Genomic DNA, 27,226 nt, shown 5'->3' on the forward strand with positions numbered 1-27,226 from the left:
TTAGCTGTTTTTATGAGCAAAAAAAAACAACCAGCTGTTTTCATGATGTCCCACTGTAATGTAGTTTAATTTGTAACAAATGTGTGTTATTTGGTACAGAAACCTTTTTAAAAAAAAAACAAAAAAAAAAAAAACAAACCACTGCACCACTGTCACATTCTCGTGCAACAACTGGCTGTTCTTAAGGTCCATTTCTTTCACCAACACAGTTATTTCAGTGACTCTCGATGAGGGGGGCGGCTCATTTTATTTCTTTGAAATTTAAAAATCAGGACATAAGACCTTCTGTTATTATACATTTACTTCAGTTGACACACAGCCACTTTTATACAAATAAAATATGAATTTATATTAGTGTATTAGCAGTTCTTTCTATAAAGTTCTTCTTTATTTAAAATAGCATTTTCCTTTCCACCCATCTTACCGCCGTTTGTCTAATAGAGGGTCACGTTACAAGCATTAAGTAATGTCATACAGAAGATTTTCAGGCAGAACTCCTTTCATAAAAGCGATATGATGCTGCTGTACTTACTGGTCCCAAAACAATCTTTAAAGTCTCCGAAAGGGTGTCTGAGGAGAAGGACAGAACATATGAGGCATTATATACAAGCCTATTTATATAAAGGGATGAACCTATATTACATACATACAGACATGAGGTTTGTGTACTAATGAATGGGCAAAAAGAATTGTCAGGAACTAATAATTTCATGTCTGGGGTGCAACAGATAACCTGGTCCATTAACTGAGCAAAGTCCTTTCCTCTTGTGCAAAGTGTACATAGGTCATAATTATCTATCTGGTATGATTAATAGAATGGTTAATAGTACTTGGAAGAAGATGCATTTAGATTTTAGACTACAGGCCAGTTACATGCAGAATACGTTGTCATTTGCAATTCTGTGATTGTGCAACAGGGGGCATTATCTATCATTTGTGTAGTAAAATTTAGATTAAAAACAGAAATGGTAATATTTATGAAAAACTAGAACCTCTATAGAACTTTGACATGAACACATCACGCAGTTTTATATTTTCAGTGTCAAAAGTGAAGCCAAAGCAATAAGCAGCGACAGGTCATTCCACTTAAATGTTTTTTTTTTTTTAAAAAAAGATTTGTGAAAAAGTAAAGGGAAACGGCATAATTGTACAGCGCAAGAAAAATCACACACATTACGGAAACATCACAAAACATCCCTGCATTTTTGGTGCTCTAAGAATTGTTATTGACTGAAGGGAACCAGCAGCACAGAGACCATCTTGGACTGGAACCATTCCTACAAACCACATCTGCCTTGCTGGTTTTCCAAAATGTCACATGAGGGGGAGAAGCTGTAAGAATTAAATTAAAAACAGACTTGAACCTCACTCCACAGCATGCATTGCTTTTAAAGGAAAAAACACTTCAGAAACACTGAAGCTTTAGAAATACAGGCAGAAGAGATCAAAAGTGAAAATAGTTTGCTGTGTTTTCTATGAGCCTATGGCATTCAAGAGCAAGTAAGTCAACATAGCTGTCCATGTACTGTAAAATAAAATAACGACAGATTGCAGAAACGCGAACGTAGCTGAATGCGACCCCATATCCACCTGCGTGTAATGTGACATTCTTAACGTGCTCCATCCTCTACCAGCAGTTCACTGGTCTGTAACAGAAGAGCTGGTGCTTCCATGCACCCAAATGAACATTTGCATACAGCATAAATACAACATCAGGCTCTGACAGTGCAGGGCACCAAGGTTCCAGCACAGAAAACGAGGACACTGAGAAGTTTCCATATCGAACATCTATTGAAATGAACAGCTTCATTGGATTGTAAAGACAGATTGCAGAAGAAACTGCCCATTGTGTAACAGAACCTTCATCTAGGTTTCAATAGTGCTTTAAAGACATTTTTAAAGACAGGACTGCTTTCATTTATCTGATTGGACAAACACATAATACTATCCACGATTTTTTTATCGCTTGGATTTTGACCCTTTTAGTGAGCGAAAAAGACGGCGTTCTACCCATGAGGGGGAGTGGATGAAAACACACAGGGCTGCAGAGGGGCATAAGTGCATTACTCACAAAGACAAAAGTACAGGGAAAAATACAGAGCATTGTTAAATACCAGCACCTTAAAGCTTAAGTGCATTGCACATGATTACATATGATACATAAGAGGAACAAATATATGTATGTACACTGCAAAAAATATTTATAGGCACAACCTTGTTGACCACTTAAAAAAAAAAAAAAAAATTATATATATATATATATATATATATATATATATATATATATATATATGGACAAACATCAATTTACATGAATACATGAGCAGTCCATGGATTGTTTATATATATTTATATATATAAATGATGTTTTAAGACCACTGTTTTTCAGTATTTTGCATGCTTACAAGGCAAAGACAAAATGATGTGATTAAGCTTTTTACAATGTGCAAAAATATTAGAAATACAGATACATACTGAAAATAACACATCCCATACTACTGCATAGAAGGGTACTTTTTAAAGCAATTTCTTTAAAATCTTTAAAGTTGAAATAGTGAAAATTCCAAATTAAGCCCTCATTTGATCTGGGTTCTTAATTTCATCAGTCCTTTGTGGAATTTTTCTCAAACAGTAGGACAATAAAACGTGGTGTGAATAAAACTGCTCCTGTTAAATCTGTCCTTTTCTGAAGGTCACGATTTACAAGTAGGTGATGTCGTGGGGGTCAGAGGTCAGGGTGGGGGCAGAAGTACCTGCTCCCTGTGGCACAAGAGCGGTGCTGAGTTTAGGCCTGCCTCCGGCTGACCGCGGCTGGCTCTCTCTAAAGGACATGCTCCCGTGGTGGTTGCTGACCTCGGCATCCAGGCTGCCGGTGGAGATGACCCAGGTGGAGGGGCGCCAGCCCTTCAGAGAGTAAGGAGTCTTCACTCGTCTCTTAATCTTCTCACCAGATCCCGTCTTTTCATCCTGCAATGTTCCTTCACCTACAGAAAGAAACATACAAATATATGGGAACATGATTCTGGTTTTATAGAACTAATTGAGCAGTGAATTATTTTATGTATTTTAATCACAAAAACATAACCTGTATATAGGGCATCTTCATACTAATACCATCAGGTCTGGCTCTTTTTAAGTCATTGCATCTAGACAAACACCACTAATTTGTATCTGAGTATCTGGCCAAAGACCATATTAGCCATATCTGTGTGCTACAAGAAACAGTAATAGAAAAAGAAATCATGTTAGATTTAATTTAGTAATACTAACAGACATTTATTAGGAGTGTGATTTGCACAAAAGTTGTAGATTGTAGACCGGTATTTTGTGTATTTATAAGGCTGTACAAGTTTAGGACATAAGTATTTAAAAGAATCATTTAAAACAAGAATATAAATGAAGACCCAGATTTAAGAATTTTCGCTTTAGGGATTTGTTGTGCTGTCAACATATTTCAAAATTTGGTTCTATAAACCTAATGACACACACACACACACACACACACACACACACACACACACAATTTCTGAGTTGTTTTACACATTTCATCCTCTCTCACTGGCTTTTTAATGCCTTCATTTAACATGCCTCTTTTGGGTTCTCTGCACCTTGTTTCTCCCTGCTTAACAAATCTGAAGACATCGTTCTCATGAATGTTACCCGCAAGTGAGCACAGACACCCTCGTCATTTCTTATTTATCGCAGACACCAGGCACTGTGGCACGTTCTCCAGATGCTTATCAGAGCTCTGGAATTTCCTTCCTCGCCCAAAGCAAAGTCGGACGAACAGAGCTTAGTGAGCTAGGCCATAATCACTGTGGTTACAGCAGTCACTAAATCAGACCATTTCTTGGCTTATCAAGCTCATTGCTTTAAGAAGCAGGACTGACCAATGACACTGTTTTCTGCAAGTTTTCATCTTGAGATAAGCAACCATACACCGTCTGGCCAAAAGTATGCGCACACCTCACCGTCAGTTATCTATGCGAGCTGAACATCCCCTTCCATGGGCACTAGCATGGAGTTGGTCCCCCTGTTGCTGCTATAACAGCTGTCACTCTTCTAGCAATGCTTTCCACTAGATTCTGGACTGTAGTTGTGGATTTGAGTACATTCATGCCACAAGAGCATCGGTGAGGACAGGCACTGATATCGGACGAAAAGGCATGATTCACAATCTGCATTCCAATTCATCATTAAGGAGTTTGGTGAGACTGAGCCCGAGCTCAATCTCAAACACCTTTGTGCAGACCAGTCAAGTTTCTCCACACCAACCTTGAGAAACCATGGATTTATGGACCCTGGTTTGTGCATCCTGACAACACATTTCCACGGCACCACAGTACAATGACAATGTGCTTTACATCTGTTGAACCGATGCTAGCGTCTCCACCAAGGAAAAGCAATTTTTACGTGCCACACGCTTCAGCACTCTGCGGTCCCTCTCTGCCAGCCCATGCAGCCTATCTCTCCACAGGCGAGCTGTGGACGCACCTAGTCGATTCCACTTTTCAATAACAGAAATAACAGCTGGTCAGGGCAGACCTAACAATGATTGTCTTTGGAGATTGTCTGGCTATGTGTGTGATTGCATGCACTTGTTAGCAATGGGCGTGGCTGAAACAACTGAACTTAAAGTGGGTGTCCACATGCTTTTGGCCAGGTAGTGCATCTTGTCTCAGGATAGCACATTGTTGCTGCTGGATAATAATGAGAGAACGCTACACACATTAGGAAGAGGGAGAAAAGCAAATATACATACCAAAGGCAGATGAGCATCCCAGGGTGGTAACAGACAGGTCCAGGGAGTTGGGCCGTTCTGGTCTCCTGGGTCTGGGAGGTCGCAGTACAGCTTTTTCTTGTGATTCTATGGGTGCTGGAGTAGGGTCTGGGGGAGGAACGGAGGCATGGGCTTCAGCTTGTGGGACTGCAGGAGCCTCCTCAGAGGGACAGGACCTTCCGCTACCCACGTCGTCCTGGCCATTGCCGTTGCTGTTGTTGTTGTTGGTGTTGGGGCGACTGGCGTGCTGCCGCTCCCGGGCAGCGGGCTGCTCCCCCCTCAGCAGGGGCTCGTGCTCATCAGGGCTGCAGTTGATGTTGAGCCGGTTGTCCTCGCCGCTGAGCTGGGTCTGCAGCAGTGGGGCAGTCCCATCCACCTGGGGACCAGCTGGGTTCACGTTGCCGTACTGAGCGCCCCTGGAAGACGACATGCCCGCGTATCCATTCCCTGTCCCCCGACTCCCCTGCCCGTGGTTGGTGACCATGACCAGGTGCGGCTCAGCACCACTGCTGGTGTTTACCTTTGCCACGCCTGTCTCCACTTGCTTCAGGTTGGACTTGCCGAGTTTGCCAAATCTGAGACGCAAGGAGGAGTCCTTGGCTGGGTTTTTGGTGTTGAGCGGCAGGCTACTGGGTCGTTTGGGCAGATTCTGCTGCTTGGGTAAAGGAAACACAGCTGCAGGGGGTTCACAGGGCATACTGGCTGGCACTGCTGGATCAGCCTGTACCAGTCCTCCAGTCCCATTAGCCCCGGAGACCTCAGCAGCCAGCTTAATGAGAGGGTACAGCAGATTGGAGCTTCCAGAGCTGAGTGGGTCTGGAGCACTGAATTGCTTTTGAGAGTGCTCCATCAGGTTCTCGTCAGAACTCTCTTTCAGGTTCTTGTCCACTTCCTTAGGATCTAGCTTGGTTGTCTCTAGGTCCTCCTCTGTAAGCTGCAGACAAACAGGCATCCCATTGGCTGGTCCATTATCAGGGCAGTCTGACTCAGAAATGGTTGCCATAGTTGTGCCAGACATCAAACCAGTGGTAGTAGCAGTGGTAGTGGTGGTAGTGGAGGTGGTTGAGGTGGTGGACAGGCTGGGCCCACGAGTCTCTGGGCTCGGAAGCCGGGCCTGGGCTTGTTGACGCTCGTAATTGATGGAGTTCCGGTTCTTCTCTCCTGCACCAGACATCCCATTGCTGATGCTGCCCAGTCCATTAACAGAGCAGGTGCCCGAATTAGAGAGGTCACTTGGCAGATTCTTCACTATGGTTTCATGGTCCTCAATGTATGAGGAGCTTGAGAAGTCAGGATAAGGCCCCATCTTTGCCACCCTGCGACTGTGGGACAAGTTTCTGTAAAGAGATGGTATGTCAGATGCATGGAATTAACCATGAAAGTTAATAAAATTCCATATTCAGCCTGGGCTCTTCCGAACTATCATTTGACAAGGTACCTCTCGTTCTGCATAGCAGTGCTCATGGGATTGACAGTGGGACTGACAGACTTGTTGCGGTCCCATATAACGAGAAGCTCGGCCATACGCTCCTCAGCACACTGGGCGGTGAGCCTCGCTTCTGCATCCTGGTCCCAGCAGTCCTCGACGGTCTCCTTTAGGGAGCGCACAGCCTGAAAGGGGAATTACACGTGCACCACCATAAGAAAAAACATGCAGCAATTATGGGGGCTGGAAACGGAGTACAAGATCTTTAAATCCTCACTAGACTGTTCTCCTTCCAGGCTTCAGGGAACTTGGGCCTCTGCTTCTCCCTGGACACCAGCACCTGCATGTCCTCAAAGGAAGGGTGGTTCCCTGCCTCTGCCTGGAAGGCCATCTGATAGTCTGGCACAGCTTCTCCTGGAATGGGAGTGCTCCAGTTACTCTAACTGTAACTGAAGGGGACACTACTCAGGCGCCAGAGAACAAGGCCTTCGGGGATCACCTGGAAAGAGGTCGACGCAGCGCATGAAGATCTCCCAGTAGATGAGCCCAAGAGCATACATGTCCACTTGTTTGAGGGCAGATTCACAGTCCCTCAGATTCACTGCACCTTCTAACACCTCGGGGGCCATGTAGCGGATCGTGCCCACCTAGGGGACAGGAGTTAGGAGAAGGTGCAAAGTAAATGAGTGAGCCTCAACCCTGAGTCCTCCAAGACATCACAAAAGAAGCACATTGCCTTCTGAACTATGGTTTAAAGCTCCTTCCACATTAACATACAAGCCAAAATATGCAAAATGCAAAATATGCAGAACACAGAGGATGGATGCTAGGTGTGGACTGGACCCACCTCACTGATGGCGGCATTCTCCTCTTCCCCGGGCCGCATCAGCCTGTTTCCTGTGAGCTTCATGGACAGGCCAAAGTCACTGATCACACAGGTGCCATCATTCTTAACCAGGACATTGCGGCTATTCAGGTCCCGATGGGACACTGCCGGCTTGTAGGTGTCTAATACAAATGGACAGGAAAGAAAGGATGAGTATTACTCCACAGAGTCTGCCGTTTCACAACCAGAAACCTACTCAGTGAAGAATCATCTCTGATATTTCATTATGAAAACACAATGGTTTCCCACCATAGTAAAACTGCATTGTCACTGAATGCCGGTAGCAGTAAAAGATAATTCGAGGCATATTTTCATCTAGGTCATGTAAAAACGGTGGAAAATGTATACATTTTGGATATACTGAAACCTATTGAGCAAAATTACTGACGTGTTTCCGTCGGAGCGGCAACAGTAGCTCAAAATCCACTAGATGGCACCACAACAAATACAAGTTACAGCTATCAGTTAATCATCATCATCTCTGTGTTGGTTTTAGAATGAAAAATAGAAGATTAAATATCTGAAGCACAGATTTGTGGCTTGTCAGACCGGGAGGTCATGCTCTCACAGAGAGAAACATTGAAAAAGTGATGCATCTTATTCATTCACCACTGTCAGGATTTTAGCATATAGGATCATCTTGAATTAAACAATTTACATGTTAAAGCATTCAGACTGGCCCTATACTGGCATTACAAATGAAAGACAAAAATCACATTTAATTGCCAATGAGATGATACTTATATTTCTGAGTTACTTGCACAGAAGGCCAAACAATTAAGACAAGTAAATGTTATAAAGAATGTTGAGACTGACATATATGTCAACCATGTTTAGTGCATAAACCTCTTATTGCACCTTCAGAGTTAAACTAATGGAGAGAGCTCAGGCTGTGACCTACTCAGAAATGGAAAATAACCACATGATCACTCAAGTGATCCTTCATCCGGGTCACAGAACGTCAGCGATGGATCCCTTAGTGTTCTCTCCACAGTAGTCGGAAACTAAGTGATGACGTTTCTCATGAAAGAATGGTGACACATCCTTCCAGCACAAGTCAAAGGCCACTAAGGCTGGGTGGCCCCCCCATTTAGACACTTAATTTTGCCATTTCCTTTATTTTGACAGTTACCTTACAATGACATTTGCTACTTATCAGCATGGTGCAGCTGGGATATCCAACAGAATGTTAATTTCATTCCTTTTCTCATGCTCTGTGCCTCATACGCATTTAAATTCTTGTCTTAAAAACACAGATATCAGGACAGGAGCCTGATAACCTTTAGCTACTGCTGACAGGGATCTTATATTTAGATTTCATCTTCACATGAGGCTGTGTAGAGACTTTTCCGGTGTCACTATCGGTGTCATTTGGGCTTCCGCATCTCCTCAGGTCTAAGCTGCCCTTTTCCTGCTGCTATTGTGTCCCGGGTCTGACATGACTGAATCCACTGGTGAGTTAAATGGAAGCAACAGTTGATGTTCTGGTTGTGACAGCATCAGGGAAGAAGCTTCCCTGTGGCATTTGGGATCGATAAGTGGGGGAGTCGAGCAAGGTCAAGGTGTGACTATGTGCACGTGCGTGTGTCTGTGTGTGTGTGGACACAGTGGGGTGATGCAGCGCCACACACATGCCCCCGCACCTCCTGGCATGAGCTCTGTGTGCAGGTAGGCCAGCCCTCGGGTTACAGAGTGGGCCAGGCGGCAGCAGCTGACCCAGTCCCCAGTGTGCAGACTCAGGTACTGGCTTAGGGACCCCTGGGGAGGAAGGAAGGACAAAGAGACAGCATTACAATGAGAGGTCCAGCACTACTGACACTGAGATAGCATTCAATCACTATGAGTGCAGTGCTCCAGCACTACTCACACTGAAATAGCATTCAGTCACTATGAGCGCAGTGCTCCAGCACTATCCAAGTGAGAGCGGTACTCCAGCACTACTCACACTGAAATAGCATTCAATCACTATCCAAGTCAGAGCGGTACTCCAGCACTACTCACACTGAGATAGCATTCAATCACTATGAGTGCAGTGCTCCAGCACTACTCACACTGAAATAGCATTCAGTCACTATGAGCGCAGTGCTCCAGCACTATCCAAGTGAGAGCAGTACTCCAGCACTACTCACACTGAAATAGCATTCAATCACTATCCTAGTCAGAGCGGTACTCCAGCACTACTCACACTGAGATAGCATTCAATCGCTATGAGCGCAGTGGTCCAGTATTATCCAAGTGAGAGCGGTTCTCCAGCACTACTCACACTGAAATAGCATTCAATCACTATCCAAGTGAGAGCGGTTCTCCAGCACTACTCACACTGAGATAGCATTCAATTGCTATGAGCGCAGTGGTCCAGCATTATCCAAGTGAGAGCGGTTCTCCAGCACTACTCACACTGAAATAGCTTTCAGTCACTATCCACACGAGCGCAGTGCTCCAGCACTACTCACACTGACACAGCATTCGGTCACTATCCAACTGAGAGCAGTACTCCATCACGACTCACATGTGGGTAGTACTCCATCACCAGGAAGTACTCCATGCGTCCGTCAGCTGTCATGCGCTCATCCCCAATCACGAAGCGTGCTATGTTGTCATGCTCCTGAGTAAGCACCCTGTAGATGGCACGTTCGTTCACAAAATTCTGCCTGTTGGTGTAATTGAAGACCTTGACGGCCACGGGGCGCTCGTCCAGGGACCCCTTGTACACAGAGCCATAACGTCCACGGCCAATCAGCTGTAATACAGAACATGCAGGCTCATCAGAAACTCAGGAAGTTGTGGACAGGATGAGACTGAGGATGATATGAGTAAGTATGTTGGTAAGGAATTCTGTCACCTCCAAAAGCTTCAGGCTGTCCAGGTCCAGTGAAGGTTCAGAGGCAGCTGCCTCCATCTTGTCCAGGTTGTGGAGGCCCTGTTTGCGACTTCCTGGTAACAACATTTTAGATGCAGGGGTAAGTGCTTAGGACAGAGAATGAGTCGTGAATAACCCCTTCCCCAAATCTCTTTTGGAAACCGCCAGGCTCACCGGTCAAAACACGGAAGCCGAGGATGATGGCAACAATGAGGACCGCTACCAAGGAAACAGCTGCCAAGGCAATGACAATGGCCTCCTCCTGATATAGTGGCTGCGGGTCTGAAGAACAGGACCAAAACAACAGAAGATACATGAAAACATGTCCTCCACCCATAAAACTGCCGTTTAACTGCACATGGCATGGAGGAGGAAGGTTGCAGACTACAATCAACAGGCAAGGACAGCTAATACACAGCCTGCGGCTCATCTTATACATTCTTTATTTATATGCAGCTTTACTACACCCATTCATTCATCAAGCAGCGTAGTCTAGCCATTACACTAAAGTCAACGCCTGTCCTCCGGGGCAAAACACATCCTGCTTTTTTTGGCCACCTCCTGAGTCTGGCATAACTTCCACAACAGAGGCCCGATGAATCCATTTTGAGTCCGTATTCCAACTGATAAAATTTACCAATTCAGCATAGAGACTCTTTGGAAAAGGACGAGATGGAATAGAGGATGATTTAGCACTCATTACAGGCATTTCAGTCTAACTGGATTAAAATGGATCCCCATCAGGGGAATCCAGGTTCTTATCCAACCATTAGAATGCAATTTTAAGTCATCCCTTAATGTGCAACAAATCACAATTCATTAGTGTGAGTGAAAGAGGAGGGTCTAAGTCAGCCATATGACTGGGTCTGCCTGCCATAGCCTCGGAATCAGGACATGGAGCCAAGAACCCTGCAGATCTACGTGCATCGTAAAGCACACAAAAAAGGGGAGGGGGAGGTATTTCAACAGTAATTTGACAGTAAGCAGAGAGTCAGCATTCCACCAGCATCTGAAGGTCACCGAGTAGCTCCGCATACGCTCACGTGCACACATGCAGTCACACAGACACAAACACAAACACAGATCTGCACCACAAGCACAAATGTACCAACACAGAACAGCTCAGGATATGCAGCTATATGCAGATAAGCAGTCTACATGGAGCAGAATGATTGCCCCCCTCACCCCTAAGCCTCCCACCTCCTTCCTTCTGCCTTTCTCTGCGCGGATCACTCTGTCATCCATGCATGCATCTTCATAATGCCGCACCTTCGCCCTCCACAGCGTTTTCAGGTGTGTGAGTGTAACCCTGTAGCCTTCTTCCAGAAGCAACTCTATTTCTGCCAGTAATACTAATATACTAGCAATACAAAGCCACAGAAAGTGCCTGGTATCAGCTGTGAGACAGGAAGGCGAGACAGGCGTGAGGCAGGCGTGTGGCAGACAGGAGGAAGCTAGGCACGACCACATCGCAAAGTGTTTTTTTCAATGAATGCAAGTGCAGCTGTTTGAGATGGAGGGGATGCCATGAGAAAGAAGGGACAGAATACAGTGTGCATGCACACGCACGTACAAACACAAACACAGACAGACAGAGAGAGAGAGACAGACTGTCTGTCTGTCTGACAGAGACAGACAGTCAGACAGACACACCCGTGATCTGCATCACTAGCACATCCTACTGCTTAAGGACACCATGTTGAAAATGTGCCCAGAGTCTTTACTGGGCTGCTGATATTTCATGAGAAAATATAGGCGTGACTGTAAAGTCAGACACTTGCAGACACTTCCAGTAAGTTCTGGCGGGACACTCGTTAGCGAGCAGCAGTCAGCATGCATGCCAGACGAATTAGTCACCCCCCCCAGGGCCGTCCCTCCCCAACGGAGACTCACTTCATTACTCTTAATAAAAATAACGTGGGTTTACTTTCTGCCTATAAGTATATTAGAAATTACGTTACCAGAATGCCAGATAATTTTAATCCTGTATTTAAGGAGCAGCCAACTGGGTAACGGTGTACTTGCTTGGCTGAAAACCACAAATTTTCCACAGTGGATTTTGCCCAACACAGTAATAGGGCAATACAGGTCAGTGACCCTTTCCATGCCAGCAAGAGCACATGGGAGCAGTAGAATCTTAAATGTATTTATATACAGCGAGGTACAGTGGGTTTTCCTAGCACCATTCTGGTTAAGTGGCATGTGCTCATCCTGCAGTATGTGTGAGTGCTCAATCCCCACGATGCCTTATTAGCAGTGCGAGGCAGAACATTCAGGAACGCGAAGCAGGTCACATTCCCAAGGTGGGCCAGAGGGCCGGTCCATGTGTCTTTCTGCAGCTGGGCCTCCCTCAGCGCCAGTGAGGCACCCATCACTTTGCTAGGGACAGAGAGGCCTCGGGTTGCGCAAAGTCTCTTCTGAGATTCGTACATCAAGTTCAAGTCTAAAGGTCTGTACTGGGAAAGGGGAAAAGCATTCGGGAGATCAGCAGTGCTTCCTCTTGGCTAGCAAGGTACGGTCTCAACAAGTGGCGCCACATTTCCCAATATTTAGCAATTTTTGGAAGATCACCATCACTTGGGAGCCCTGCTATAACTAGGGGATCCTAAGCATGGCTGAAACAGCGACATTACTAAGCTGTCATGAATTCTTCCATTTCAATGACTAGACACCAAAACATAAGTGTATTCAAAGCAGTTCGATACATGTGAAGTACCTTTTGAAATGCCCACTGTAGTGTGTGGTAGGCTGGTACTGTAATAGCTACCTAGTATGACTGAGGAATTAACATTAACTTTTGAGTGAGAAGAATGATACTATTGTCTACTATCCAAGCACAGTGCAGATGATACATGTTGAACTGCTGCAGAATATTTATCCATCCATCCATTTTGCATACTGCTTTATCCAGTCTGGGTTATGATGAGGTAAGAGCACATGCCAGGAAACACAGGACAAGGCCTGCAGAAATTCAGATGACTGTAGTTTGATATTGGATGATCAAACATAAAAATGATGACAGCTTCTGATGACACAGATCCCATCCAGCCATCTACCTGCTTATCCAGTGAAAAATTTCCAGTTGGCCAGACTGCATGTTTGTGGACCATGGGATGAAACTGAAGTACTCACAGGAAACCCTCACGAACAGGGGGTGAATAGGCAAACTCCATACGCGCAGGCCAGGAGTCGAATTTAAAGTCCTATATCAGCAGACGCAAAGCTAAGGCTACTAACAAATTCAACCTCCATGCCATCCACTAGAAAAATACTGTACACAGCAACTGAAAACCATGCTTCAAAATCTGGAGAAATACAAGTATTGCTGGAGAAAAGTCCTACATTTAATGCAGACTGTACACTGCCTACATGCTGGTACACGCAATAAGGAAGTGTTGATGAAGTGGTAATCACTGAGCAAGCCTGCTGTTAGCTGGGAACCCCAAACATCACAGCATTTCAGATTACAGACTGCCACATAAATCACTATTATTACATAATGACTTTTTTGTTTGAAGTGACTGATCTAACTCCAAATACATAGTGTATAGCATTATCGTGGCGAGGTAGAAAAAGATTAAACGTTTTAATGGTACAACTGTGCCATCAATGCAAGAAATGCTGGATATTTTCAGAGACACTGGCATGTTCTATGTTGGCGGCCCTAGTTGTACTTTTCCCACTAGCTAAATGTGTCCTGGCCCCACCCTGTCGGGAGGCGCTCTGGCTCTCAGCATCCTGCCCTCCCCATCCTGCCAGCGATGATGGTAAATATAAACCGCCAGCCTTTTCAATGGCCAGTGACGTACTCTTTGTTTATCACTTCCTAAAATGACAGTCTGCAGACTACAATTATAGCCCGCTGTCACGGAAAAGCACCCGAACACATAAATGCGCGCGGACACGCACACACACACACACACACACACACGCACACACACACACACGGTATACCTATCCTTATAGGGACCACTCATTCACTTCTACGGGAAAAATGCTAACGCTAACTATGATACCCTTAACCCCCACCCTGCCCTAACCATAAGTAACCAAGCAAAATACAAGAGTTCGTGCATTTTCATTTTTTTCATAGCAGTCACCGATTTTTATAAAAAAATAATAATAATGTATATCGTTATGGGGACATTGTGTCCCTATAAGGATAGGTATACCCGCTCTCGCACGAACGCACACACACACCCAGCCGCATGCACACACACACACAACCCATATGCAGCCGACTTCTCTTCATTAGCACTGGAACCCTGACCAAACATTGCTAAAGCAAACCCGAGTCCCCCACCCCCCTACCCCACAGCCCGCATGCTCTGGCTGCTAGAAACTGGCAGAGATGTTACGGACAAATGGAATAGTGATGTAATGCCTTCTCTCTTTGGAGATGAATCAGAAGAGGGATGCTTTTCCATTCAGTTCTTGACAGACACACACAGACACCAAGCAAATGCCCCACTGCTCAGTGACACACAGTCATATGTAGTGCACGGAGAGAATCTTTCGCTTTGGTAACACAATAACTATGTTCTTTGGAAGCATGCAGGGTAGCAGAAAAAACGTCCCTTACGCTAGCTCAGCACACCCCTTGGTGACACACAACAGGGCCCTGTGGGCGCATGCCTGTGTCGACGTGCTTTTATGAGCCTTGTGTGGAGGTCAGATCCTCGGGGACGAATTATAAGAGAGAGACTCAACAGTGCGTGCACTGAGACGGAGTCAGCACACACAGTCTGGCACCCAGACGCGCACTCCTGCCCGCACACTCCTGCTCATGCCCTGCACAGGGATCCTCTGCACTCTCTCACTGTTACTCACTCTGCTTGCCGGTTATATAGAGACATTTCTTGCCTATTCATACATATCGATATTCTACCAGGACTATTTCACATAAATAGCTTGCAAGCCAATCCTGTGACTTTAACAGGCAGCGTTCTGGCTTGCAGGTATGTCCGTAACCACGGGGCTGACCTTCTGCTGTCATACTCGTGCATGCTTAAAACAGCGGGAATGCACTATGTAAATAGAGAAGCTGCATGTGTTATTTTACACAGCATTATACATCGGCCCCCACTGCTCCACTGTGGTCCACTGAACAGGTGATGTTATTTCAATAGCTGTAATTGCACTGTACCGTCACCTCAAGTAGGAGTTAATTGCTATTATGGAATAACCAGTGAGAAGCAACTGGCAGAGCGCAACAGTGAGAGAGACAGCTAAGAAAGGCAGGTGAAAGGCAAAGGTGCTTTAGGGACACTGGCCAGGGGGTGCGGATTCTGCCTGGCAACTAACGCTGCGTAGCCAGCAATTGGACAACAAACTCTTAAAGCTACACTCCACCACCAGCTTCTCCAGCTGACAAGGAGGTGGGCAACACACAGAAATGTGTGAGCAAACATCTCCAGTCTGTTTTTCAATTTATTAAGGCTCATTGGAATGCTGCTAATTATCAATAGCAACATGGCTGAATCCAAACACCTTTAACATTAGTCTAGACTTTCTGGTTCCCTACAAAATAAATACATTGACAGACTTTTTTAAAGGACAGGGACAGAGATAAACTAACAGTGCCAAGACTATCTGCCTGCTGTTCACTGTTCCTGTCCCCAATCCACTCACTCTGGCAGTTTGTAATCACCCTTGACTTCACGATTTCTTTTCTATGGATTTGGTGCACAGGAGGAACAGATACCTGGGTTAAGGTTGGGAGGACAGCGATCTTCATGCACGTACAGTGGCCTCTGTCCCTGCCTACATATAAACCCCTTCCTTTGTCTACATATCTCTCTCTAACACACACACACAAATGCATGGACACACACAGGCACAGGTTTATACTTATATCTTTCTGGGGACTCTTCATTCATTTCTATTTGGAAAACCCATACCCAGCCCTAACCTTAACCATAAGTAAAAGAAAATACATTTTTTTTTGGGCATCTTTACTTTTTGATTGCAGTCACAGATTTTTGTGGGGACCTGAAAAATGGTTCCCACAACGTCAAAAAAAAGTTTTCGTTTTTTTTTTTGTTTACATTGTGGGGGACATTTGTCTCCCCACAATGTAATATTACCCTAATCCTATCACACACACACACACACAAAACCTTCCTTCCCACTGTTACCATTAAAAGGCCTTCCCAAAGTGCCAGCCCCTAAACCTAATAGCTAAAACCATGCATGCCACTTCTCCATGGCAAAGCCCTCGAATTCCCTACAGGGGAGTCCATTTCAGCAATTCAGCAAGACCAGAGAGAGCGAATCTCAAAGAAAAGGAGCACTTCCAGAGGATCCCTGCACTCCAAGAGGATTAGCAATCTTGCCCTTACTTCCCAACATACATACAACTTCGGGGAGGACAGCATTCAGAAGAGAGGCAGAGGCGCAGCATTGATGAGGCTAGCAGGGAAGAGGCAGCTTTAAAGTGGGCCCTTCGTAACACACAGTGAAAAATAGCTATCGGATTTATAGGAACACAAGATGCAAGGGGAATTCAACTTCTATATTCCACAAGGAGAAAGACAAATTTGCAGCTACAATTGAACTGTTTATAAGATTAATTTGGAATTAAAGATCTGGTGTAGGCAGGAGATAAAAAGTATCTATGTCCTTCAAAGTGCCTGCAGAGGTGCCTTCAGTGTGAGCCACCCTCATCACCAACTCCTGTATAATCTCTCAAGTATTCTCCCCATCAGGTCCTCAATCTCCCCGATTCAATCTGCGTCAGTCACCCCATCCCTATCTCTCTTTTCAATCATTCCCTCCATCACTTACACAGAGGCTGGGTGCTGGTGGGTCCAAAGAGAGGGAAGTCCTCTGTGAAGTTGAGGTTGCACATATTGGAGCTGCAGCAGCAGAAGCGGTAGGTGCCGTTCTGGATTGGCAGGGGCGTTGCTGTAACCACACAGCGGTCATCATGGCAATCCTGCTGGTCACTCACGTGAGCCCAGCAACCTAAAGAGAGGTGGCGAGAGGTGAGAGCACGCCCCCTCGCAGCTGCCGGGCAGGTCATGTGACCACAAGTGAGCGGACCTTGCTTGACCAGCCGGATGCCTCCATCATGCGCTTTCTCCCAGAGGCCGTAGCAGCGGCTCTCCTGGACGCAGCGCACCGTGGTGTTCTCCTGTGCGACGCGGCCCACGCCGTCCACGTGCTGCTCGTCCAGCTGCTGCTGGTGGTCGTAGAAGGCACACTCACGCTCCTCATTCGGAGAGGCTGCGCACAGACAGGGACACTGTCATTCCATCCATCCCTGCTTCCAACCATTCATATAGAATTACTCAGATCAAAAGCATCTGGCATGTATTTCATAATAATAAAACTTGCCCATATGTTGTCAATATCATTAAACATCCTGTATTTGGAATTCTTGCACATTATGCACTGCTTCCAGAACACCTTCAGTAAATGGAGCCTCTAGCACAACTACAAAGTCACTGAAGGTTGCTGAGTCAGTAACCCAAGACTCCTCTAACATTCTCTGCCAACTTCAGGGTATTTAGCTCCTGATCGGCAATCCTCCACCCCATAAGCTCATCGGGGTATCAGTGCCAAATATCAAACAACAATAGATGTCCTTGAATAGAACAACCACCATTTTGCAACAAAACTGGTTGTTTAATGAACAGCAACCCACAGAGTGATATTTTATTACAAAAATAGCTTGTGTGTTGCTAAGTATTAATTATAATTTAAGCACAGAGATTTGGATCCAGGGGAACTGTGTAACAAATATTCTTTCCACCATTAATATCTATTGTGATTCTTATTTCGAACACGATCTGAGTAACCATTAACCTCATTGTAACTAAACTTTATTTAGTAATGAGGAAGCAGATCAGGTTATATATAATTATATGGACATAAGTATTAGGAGATGTCCCTTAATCATTGAATTCAGGTGTATAAAATCAAGCACCTACCCATGCAGTCAGGTTTACAAACATTTGTGAAAGAACAGGTTGTTCTGAAGAGCTCAGAGAGTTCGAGTGTGGTACTGTCATAGGGTGGCACCTTTGCAATAAATCAGTTTGTGATATTTCTTTCCTGCTATACATTCCATGGTCAAGTGTAAGTGTTATTATTGCAAAGTGGAAGCATTTAGGAACAATTCAGCCACAAACATGCAGACCACGTAATGGGACAGAGCAGGGTGGCAAAGTGTTAACACACATAGTGTGTAAAAGTCGGCAACACTCTGAGTTCCAAGCTTCCTCTGGCATTAACCCCAGCACAAAAACTGTGGGCTGGGAGCTTCATGGAATGGGCCCTTTTGTCTTCCAGCATGACTGTGTCCCGGTGCACAAAGCAACGTACACAAAGATACGGGTGGGTGAGTTTGGTGTGGAAGAACCCTGACCTCAACCCCAATGAACACCTTTAGGATGAACTAGCAAGGAGACTGTGAGCCAGGCTTTCTTATCCAACATCAGAGCCTGACACCACAAATAATCTTCTGGATGATGGACAAAAATTCCCATAGACACACTCCAAAAATTTGTGGAAAACCTTCCCAAGAGTGTGACAGCTGTTACACATGCAAAGGGGGGACCAGCTCCATATTGATGCCTATGGATTTATAATGAGATGTCATAAAAAGTTCCTGTGGGTGTTATGGCTGGTGTTGGAATACTTATACTCCATATAGCATATTTCAAATACAAGTACTTCTAGATTCAGCTCTGCATTCAGCACAAATGACTCCAGTAGTATTAATGTTTATTATCAGAATAGTTACTCCATACCACCTCTCCATTACAGTATCATTCCATTATTTTATCACTGTAAGACTCTGACCTTCAGTCTCATTTTTTTTTTACTCACGGATCAGCTGGGTGTTGACAGCGGCAGGCTGGGAGAGGTCTGTAAAATTCAGGTTGCACATATTGGTGTTGCAGCAGCAAAAAAGCATGCTACTGTTCATCTTTGAAGACGCTGCCGTAACCAAGCAACGGTCGTCATGGCACTGCTGCTGATTATTGATGTGAGTCCAGCAACCTGGGGGAAGACAGGAAGGAGCTGAGGCGCTTTTCGCTAACAGGCTGTAGGATGAACCCTATTGGGCAGGTCATGTGATCGCAAACGGGGTACCTTGCTTGACCAGCTGGATACCCCCCTGCTGGCCCTTCTGCCACAGGCCATAGCAGCTTTTGCCATACGGGCAGTGGATTGTGGTGTTCTCCCGTGAGACACGCTCCACCCCGTCTGGCTTCGGCTGCTGGTTGTAGAAGACACACTGCAGCTCATCCCTCTTAGCAGCCTGGGAAAGAGGGCCCCCCTTCGTCACTCCTCCTGCTCCTTCCTCCACCCACTCATCTCCATCTGGGGCAGATGGGGCGAAGTCCTCCGTGAAGTTCAGGTTGCACATACTAGAGCTGCAGCAGCAGAATCGGTAAGTGCCGTTCTGGATCTGCGTGGCTGAGATCACACAACGGTCCTCATGGCAGTCCTGCTGGTCACCAAAGTTAGTCCAGCAGCCTGTTAAGAGATGATGGGGAGGGAGTTCAGGTGCTGCCCCACACAGGTGGAAGTGTGAGCCCTGCAGAGCAGGAATTGTGACCACAGACAGCTATACCTTGCTTGACCAGCGAGACTTCCCCATTGCTGGTCTTCTCCCACATGCCGTAGCAGTGGCTGCCACGGGCACAGTGGACAGTGGCATTCCCCCGGGAGGGGCCCTCGCTAACCGCATGCTGCTCGCCTGGCTTCTGCAGGTGGTCGTAGAAGGCACAAACTCGATCCTCGGCCTCCGCAGCTAAGGAAGGCGGGAAGAGAAGCACTGAGCATGTGCTCATCAAGGGACACACAGTCCCCCGCATCCAGCAACCAGAGCGTCGTCCTCGATCAGGCCCAAAGAGAAATGCTACATACAGAGATCCACGTCCTGTCATTATACACCCCGCAACTAAATTAAGGCTCCACAGCTGTTCCCAAAACCTACTTAATATGCCAAGATCTCAATGTCAAGGCTGAAATTCATGGCTATGGTAAGTAACCTTTCACTACCCCAAGTTCCAAAAAAGGCAGAAGACTCAAACTTTATGGCAGACCATAAAAGATACTTAAAATGTCATGACTGAAAACATCTCCCCTTCACATAGTTATCGTGCCATAAATCTATGTGTGTATATTTTGGCTGTACCATCTTGTTTTGATATTGCTTCCAGCCTAGATCAAATCTCTCACCTGAGAATTCAGACAGCCTGAGAAATGCCACATGATGTGCAATGTAGCTCTGGATTTTCTGTTGCTCTGAGAAGTTTAGTGGACACCCTCCGGCACGGGGGCCCTTCAGCACATTCCGTACCAGCACTCTGCTCTCCAGCCATGAGGACTAGGCGCATCAATAATGGGAACCCAAGAGCATTACATGTCTTACATCAAAGCCAGAATCGTCCACCTCCATGTCTACGTCCACCAACGCCCCAACCCTGTTCTGTTATGATTACAAACACATGCTTTCCCATCTTTGGGGGTTGGTTTCTCCATTCCTCTGGAAATATCTTCAAGCCATCATGTTTAATGATGTGACTGAAGGCAGGCTGATGGAACGAAAACAACTCTAAGTGCTATGGGAAAACACCATACATATGTATGGCTACTTGTCTCAGTGTAAGCAGGTTCACCTTATCGTGTGACACCGCTAACTGACACTGCTGTAATTTTGGAACATTGTGACTAAAAATTACATGAAAGCTCCACATCACCACCTATGCTAAGTTCCTGGGAATTTTGACAATGATCCATCAGATACTTTTAGAGGTACTGCGTTGACAGGACACGTGTCTTGCTATTGCCCTTTCCATCTTTTGCTGCCACGTAGCTCTGCTGCTTCAATTTTGGCGCAATAGGCACGTCTAAAACTCATATGCCGTGTTTCAGGAAGACGTAAAAAGATATAAACATAAATTAGACTTTATAATTTTTTGAATGACGATAAGGTCCACCTGCATGCTCTGCCAGAAGGGTTGGAACCAGCACATCTAGGTGATGTTTCGTTAAATGATTATATAGGTTTGTCATATTAAGTAATAAGTAATATTGAGGGGGTGGCTTGGTGGTGCAGTGGTCATCACTGTTGCCTCACACGTCTAAGACCGGGGTTTGAGTCTCCGCCTGGGTCACATGTGTGTGGAGTTTGCATGTTCTCCCCATGTCGTTGTGGGGTTTCCTCGGGGTACTCCGGTTTCCCCCCCACAGTCCAAAGACATGCTAAGGCTAATTGGAGTTACTAAATTGCCCATAGGTGTGCATGTGTGAGTGAATGGTGTGTGAGTGTGCCTTGTGATGAGCTGGCCCCCTGTTCTGGGATAGGCTCCGGACGCCCTGCGACCCAGAAGGATAAGTGGTTTGGAAAATGGATGGATGGATGATATTGCATAATGTTTCATAATGGCTGCCAGGCAAAATATGCCTACATGTATAGCAAACCACCTACCTCTGAGAATATGCTGACATTGATGTTTGTAAGTCCATTTCAAAAACTACCACTAGATAATGCCCCATTCACACCTCAAAGTTTAGGGGCAGAGAGTGGGAATGGGGACAATAAGGGAAAAAAATAAATAATAAAAAAAAGAGGTCAATAAGGTAATGTTTTTACCTTATGATAGCGACAATTCTGCCTCAGGGAGATGAAATGATTGGCAAAATGTTTTTGTTAGAGCGCTGTTTACAAACTCGGCACTTAAAAAGCACATGGGAAAATACCGACACTTTACCCTGTTCAGGTCGCTAGCACCCGGCACTTATTTGGCATATGAATGACCATAAGACAATTTTAATCTATGTTGCCATAAATTTGGTAGCAAATTATTGCAGATGAAAAGTATGCGACATGTACTGGGATCAGCGCCCACACTGCATCATATGACCCTGGGAGAGCAGTAAACATGATGTCTGGGTTGCTAATGACTCTATGTATGGACACGAGAATTAATTATGCAAATACAAATGAATACAACTTACTTAAATTTACTTTACCATCCCGGTGTCGGAATTCTATTGATTGAAACATCAGACTATTTAGCTGCAGCCATTTTAAACATGTTTAAGGTAGCTACTAGCTAATGTTATTCATATGCTGACATCAGGGCAAGTGAGGTACAGTCATGCTTCTGTTGCCTGAGCAGCAGAGGGAAAATATTTCAATTGACAGCTCAGGCATTTAAGTGGCAGCAAAATCTTCATTGCAATACTTTCTGGTACAACCCTATGATAATTAATTATATAATATTATATTATTATAATAATTGCGGAAATGAACCTAGAAAACCGGAATAATGCATATTAGCCTAAAAGATTGATCCATAAATTTTACAGATCAATATTGAATTGGACAATTTTTTTTTTAAATGATGAATAAAAAAACATTTTTGCACACCCTTAGTTATTGAGTTATTACATTCAAAAGGTGAAGTGCTTGCTGCCATTAAGTAGCACTGTACCAGTTTTGGTTAGATTTATCTCAAAATAAAGTCAGTTCCAGGCCTTCACTTATATAAAGCTGTGCCATTCAAAAAAGACCTGACAAATACTTTTTGAGTTATTGTGCTAATGGGATGAGTGACTATAGCTACCCTTTTCTTTGCTACCACTATGTGGCGCTAATTTGATGTTGGTATGATTTGTCTCAATTTGACCAACTTATAGCATTTCAGCAATACAATGTCAGCAAAGTTTTAAAAAGATCTGTCAAACACCTTTTGAATTTCTGCACTAAACAAAGAAGTGTCTGCAGTAGTGAGTGCCCCAGTCTCGAAACCATATGTACATAATGTAAATAATAGGTTCTCCAAGATGTGAACATACTAATCAGGTAACATTTCTGTTGAACAGGAGTACTGCAACCAAACAGTGCATTGTGGAAGCATAGACGTGCTGACTAAGTGTTCACCTGCTTCTATTCCTGATCCCTACCCAAGGTCACGTACTTGAGAAGAGCTGCAGGAAAGAATCCCGCTTTTCATCGATTTTGTTTTCATATAGACCTGTAATACATGCCACCCATATTGGAAACTTGTCTCGATATAAAAATGGTGCACTTTAATGATTGTAAAAAAAGAAAGTTGGGGGCCAGGGCACTGCTTTATGCTGGTGGGAAATTAATAATTCAGAGCCCCAGGTTGCTCATCTTAAAATGCGAGCAGGTTCACCATGTATCGGATTGTTCTAAAACCATTTAAAATGAGGAGACGGAACATCGAGCCCTCAGCCGCTATCTGTCTGAAGAATAAACAGACAGTCAGGGCCTGTTACTGCACATACCTGTTACTGTACATAATTTTTTTTTTTTTTGAGTGTTTGTTCAAGAGACCACAACGTTACTCTGATTCTATCATTCACAGACATTTGGTTTCAATTCAATATTCTGTACTGCAACTTGGTGGAAGACCTCAACCTCAGAACTAGAGCTGGTCAGTATGACCAAAAATTTATATCACGGTATTTGTCAAAGTTATATCGGTTTCACGGTATACATTATTTTAATTTTATATTTTATATATTTTGAAGTATGACTTGGCATTTACCACATTTTACAGGACACATTTTTATTTTACGTTTTTGTATTGTTCCCACGTTAAAAAAAACAAAAAAAAAAAACAATAGTTATCAGCCATTGAGCCTGTCACTTTTTATTGTAAAGGTTTTAATGGGCAAATCACCTCAGTACATATGTAGTTTGCTGACATTCCGCACTAATACATACAGCAGCTGCTCATCAGTTAAACTTCTCCTTCAGCCTCCCACCACACGCACCGGATTTTGTACTTATGCACCACACGAGTGGAATATATTACAAAATATGTTGAATTTAGACTTGCCTTCTCTGAATGTGTTTAATTGCTCATAAAGACCGAGATGACGGTCTTTAAGATGCTTCAAGTTTGACGTGCTACTTGATTTCGTCGCCAGAACTTTGTAGCACTTGTTTGCATCGAGGCTTATCGACATCCTTAGCCTTTCCATGCTTATCTGCAAAATTCTTACAAACGGCACTTGTGTTTTTTTTTTTTTTTTTAAACTAAAGTAGCTTGTGAAGTGCCTTCAACTGCAGCATATGCCATATTCGGTCAACTCGGTATGTGTGTGTTAAGCAGCACGAATGCTGCACGAGTGTGTGCGTGCATGTACGTGCGCCTGTGCTATAGCGGTGCTGCGTGAAGTGTGGCGAAAGAGGCAAAGACCGCGCTGTTGGTATCAATAATGGTGAAAATGAGTATCTCATCAGATACTAATCGATATTAAATTGTGTCTGAGAATCGATTTTTCACAACCCTAGTGTCTCATTATTTTCAGCTCCAGCGTCAGCTATATCTTCCGTTTCTGACGTTTTGCGGTACATTTTTAGCGGTGCAGTAGTGAAAAAGGTCCCCCCTTAAAGTGTCCAGCTGTGCCACTTTCTGAAAGTTGTGTCGGCTATTTAAACCGGTACTGCGGCATAAGAAACATTCACATAACAATAAAAAAAACGGTTTTCGGTATGAACCGGTTATATCGTGCAGCATTATCCAGAACCCATGAGTTCATGTGCCTGGTAGATGGATCTAAACCAATCTCCCTAAGGCTTCACTGTAATTAAGGTCACTTAAAGCAACCCACTCACTTGGCCCTGCTGCTAAGTCCCGTGGTAGGACCCAGTGCATCACATGACAAATACAGTCTAATCACATTCCCATTGGTCCACAAGTTACAAATATTACAGTTGTCAGAGTTGTGTTGCCTTTGTGCAGGAAAGTAAGTTATGCCAATAACCGTAGTCAGCGCTGCCAGTGTGCAGAGGGAGTCACATTATGCACCATAGACAGTAAAATGCAGACAGCTGGGTGTCAGCATTGCGTAATCTCACATGTGAACGTCTAAGTGGGCAGAAGATGTGCAGAGGTGAGGCACTTGTTTTTTTTACATGGAACAAAGGCAGAAACAGACAGCACCTCACGGGAGCAGCAGCTGCAGGGCCAGCCCGAGTACATGGCGGCCCCCCAGCTCCACCCACCGAAAAGCTGGAATTAAGGAGCGGCTCTTAAAAGCTGCCATTTTCTTGAATTAATTTTACCAGGAATTACCTCGATTTTAGAAGGCAAGTAAGCATTTCTAAGTGTGTGGAACTGCTCTTCCACACCAGCCGAAAGAGAGCGTGTTGGAGAAAGGATGAGGAAAAACAGACAAGTAGCAACCAAGCTTGGCACGCCTGCCCACCATCCTCTCTAAAATCTGGCTAAGTGGGGAATTCGGCAGAGAAGTGATGGCGGTCTGCTGGCGGTGTAGCTGACGCAGAGCATGGTTGAGCTCGGTTGGTGAGCTCGTTGAGCTGCTAATGACTCAGTTTGACTGGTTCTGTGACCGGCGTGCCCGAGACCGGAGACCCGTTGATGGTCAGAGGGGGTTGAGAAGATCGTGAGGTGGAGGCTGGCCAGCAAACGAGCGAGAGAAGCAGAATCCGCTAGTTAAATGAGAACAAGATTACATTCCTCATGCTGAGACACACCTGCGAAGCGGCGCTACATAAGCAGTAGGAAGCTAGATGGGTGGATACTATGACTCAGGGAATTTTTCAGGGCCTCAATGTCTTTAAAAAAAAAAAAAAAAACAGAATACAAGACCACACAGCACAAACAAAACAAGCACATACTTCATGAAGCCATGCTAAGTGGCGCTTCACATTTGTAATTGGCACACGGCCCCTAAAACAAGCACACATGCGGCACTAAATTTGAAAAACAACCACGTTGTAGCAAAACATTAAATCGTGTATTCAGACATTTGTGTTGCTGCCCTAATTACTACCACAAGCCAGATTTTTCACAGAAAAATACAGGTTAGTAATATATAAATATTAACCCAAGTTAGAGACATAATATTTCTGTTCTAACTGTTTCTAACACATTCAACTCAACAACTGCTTGTTTACATTTTAATACAGTTTTATCTATATATTTTGATGCAATATAATGTCTCCCTCTTGGAACGGCACCTGTAACCTTCTACTGCCAATTCTCAATGCAGGGCCTACGCAAAGCACACTGCTGCCTGCTTAGATGTCAGAGAGCTTCCGCAGTGACAGTGTACATCCAGCTCATTACTCTCACGCTCAGCACGGCATAGAGTGCACATTAATTCCGAGCGCTCTGGCAGGTTTCTGAAGAGGTGCTCACGTGACCTGCCATTCATAACATCTCCAAGGCAACAAGCCGCATGCTAGGGCATCCATCCTACTCTGTGTCACATACTTGTACGCTCACTAAAGAAGACTTGGCAGACAGGAGAAACAGCACAACAGGTAACATGACATCTGCATAATGCACTAAGTACTACGAACCTACTATTATCAAGTGATACAGCAACAGGAGTTGCTGCAACAAATTACACAGTATATATTAGGATCAGAACAAAGAACCAGAACTAAGCCAAAATCCTCACAGAAACTTCCTGTAAACCAGGAAACAAAGTCAGCCATTATCTCCAAGTGAGCCAGGAGCAATGGGGTCTGTTTTTTTTCCCAGAACAATCCCTACACAAGAAATGCGTAGAAATGCAAGTTTCACTTGATGAGCCAGTGCAATTAATCGCAGCATATGAGGAGTTTTACAGGACAGAAACGAAGGAGTGATGGTGACAGGACTGGCAAACTTAATCAAGATTCACAAACAGAACCTTCTAGGAAGAGAGTAATTGACTATAATTATGACTCCTGTTGGGGGGGGGGGGGGGGGTCCGGAGAATTAGGATGAACTAAAATCCCACTTGATTACTTTGCAGCAGCCCTTGGTTAAATTAAAATCTGAGCACTGGGCCATCTTAGATCGGATATTCCATTTTCATTCAGATCATGAGGTTTGCGAGGCTGCACTTCAAAGCCCGAGAGAGTCCCCTTTCCGCAGGGTATTGGGCAGCTTTGAGAGGCATTAGGGAGAGGTCTCGCTTTCCAGACGGCCCACGTTTAAAGGACCAGACAAGCACAAAAGTCCACGCCCAGGGTTAACCCTTCTCATTGGTGCTCCCCGCAGCAGCCTCTGCTCGGTAGTGTGCTCAAGTTCAGTGGTCATTCTTTTCAACTGTCAGCCATTTTAGCCAAATGCTTCAATGCTTAACAGATGATACAAGCTTCCACCAATCTACTGCCTTATCCAGTACTGGGCAGGTAAAATTAGGGACGCTACTAACAAATACTTTTTTCAGTAGCTTATCAGTAGCACAGCTCTTTTTAAAGCACTGTAGCTTTTCCAGAAATTATTATTTTTTAATTTATTTATCTTTACAAAT

The 27,226-nt window shown here is 44.7% G+C and overlaps 1 protein-coding gene across 1 annotated transcript in view; it reads right to left on the bottom strand.

The window, feature by feature from the left end:
- Positions 1-2,306: 2,306 nt before the first annotated feature.
- Positions 2,307-27,226, bottom strand: part of LOC125743161 (bone morphogenetic protein receptor type-2-like) — a 41,509-nt gene continuing 16,589 nt past the window's right edge. The window contains exons 2-16 of the mRNA XM_049015883.1: positions 19,539-19,718; positions 19,055-19,441; positions 18,788-18,961; positions 16,997-17,179; positions 16,739-16,918; positions 10,127-10,234; positions 9,935-10,026; positions 9,602-9,832; positions 8,736-8,850; positions 7,054-7,214; positions 6,706-6,853; positions 6,484-6,620; positions 6,219-6,391; positions 4,763-6,117; positions 2,307-2,984 (exon numbers count right to left, since the gene is read on the bottom strand). Of these exons, the coding sequence (XP_048871840.1) occupies positions 2,701-2,984; positions 4,763-6,117; positions 6,219-6,391; positions 6,484-6,620; positions 6,706-6,853; positions 7,054-7,214; positions 8,736-8,850; positions 9,602-9,832; positions 9,935-10,026; positions 10,127-10,234; positions 16,739-16,918; positions 16,997-17,179; positions 18,788-18,961; positions 19,055-19,441; positions 19,539-19,718 (3,908 nt within the window). The 3' untranslated portion in view covers positions 2,307-2,700. The remainder of the gene's footprint in view (positions 2,985-4,762; positions 6,118-6,218; positions 6,392-6,483; positions 6,621-6,705; positions 6,854-7,053; positions 7,215-8,735; positions 8,851-9,601; positions 9,833-9,934; positions 10,027-10,126; positions 10,235-16,738; positions 16,919-16,996; positions 17,180-18,787; positions 18,962-19,054; positions 19,442-19,538; positions 19,719-27,226) is intronic.

Source organism: Brienomyrus brachyistius, chromosome 1 (assembly GCF_023856365.1).
Source record: "Brienomyrus brachyistius isolate T26 chromosome 1, BBRACH_0.4, whole genome shotgun sequence".
Lineage (NCBI taxonomy): Eukaryota > Metazoa > Chordata > Actinopteri > Osteoglossiformes > Mormyridae > Brienomyrus > Brienomyrus brachyistius.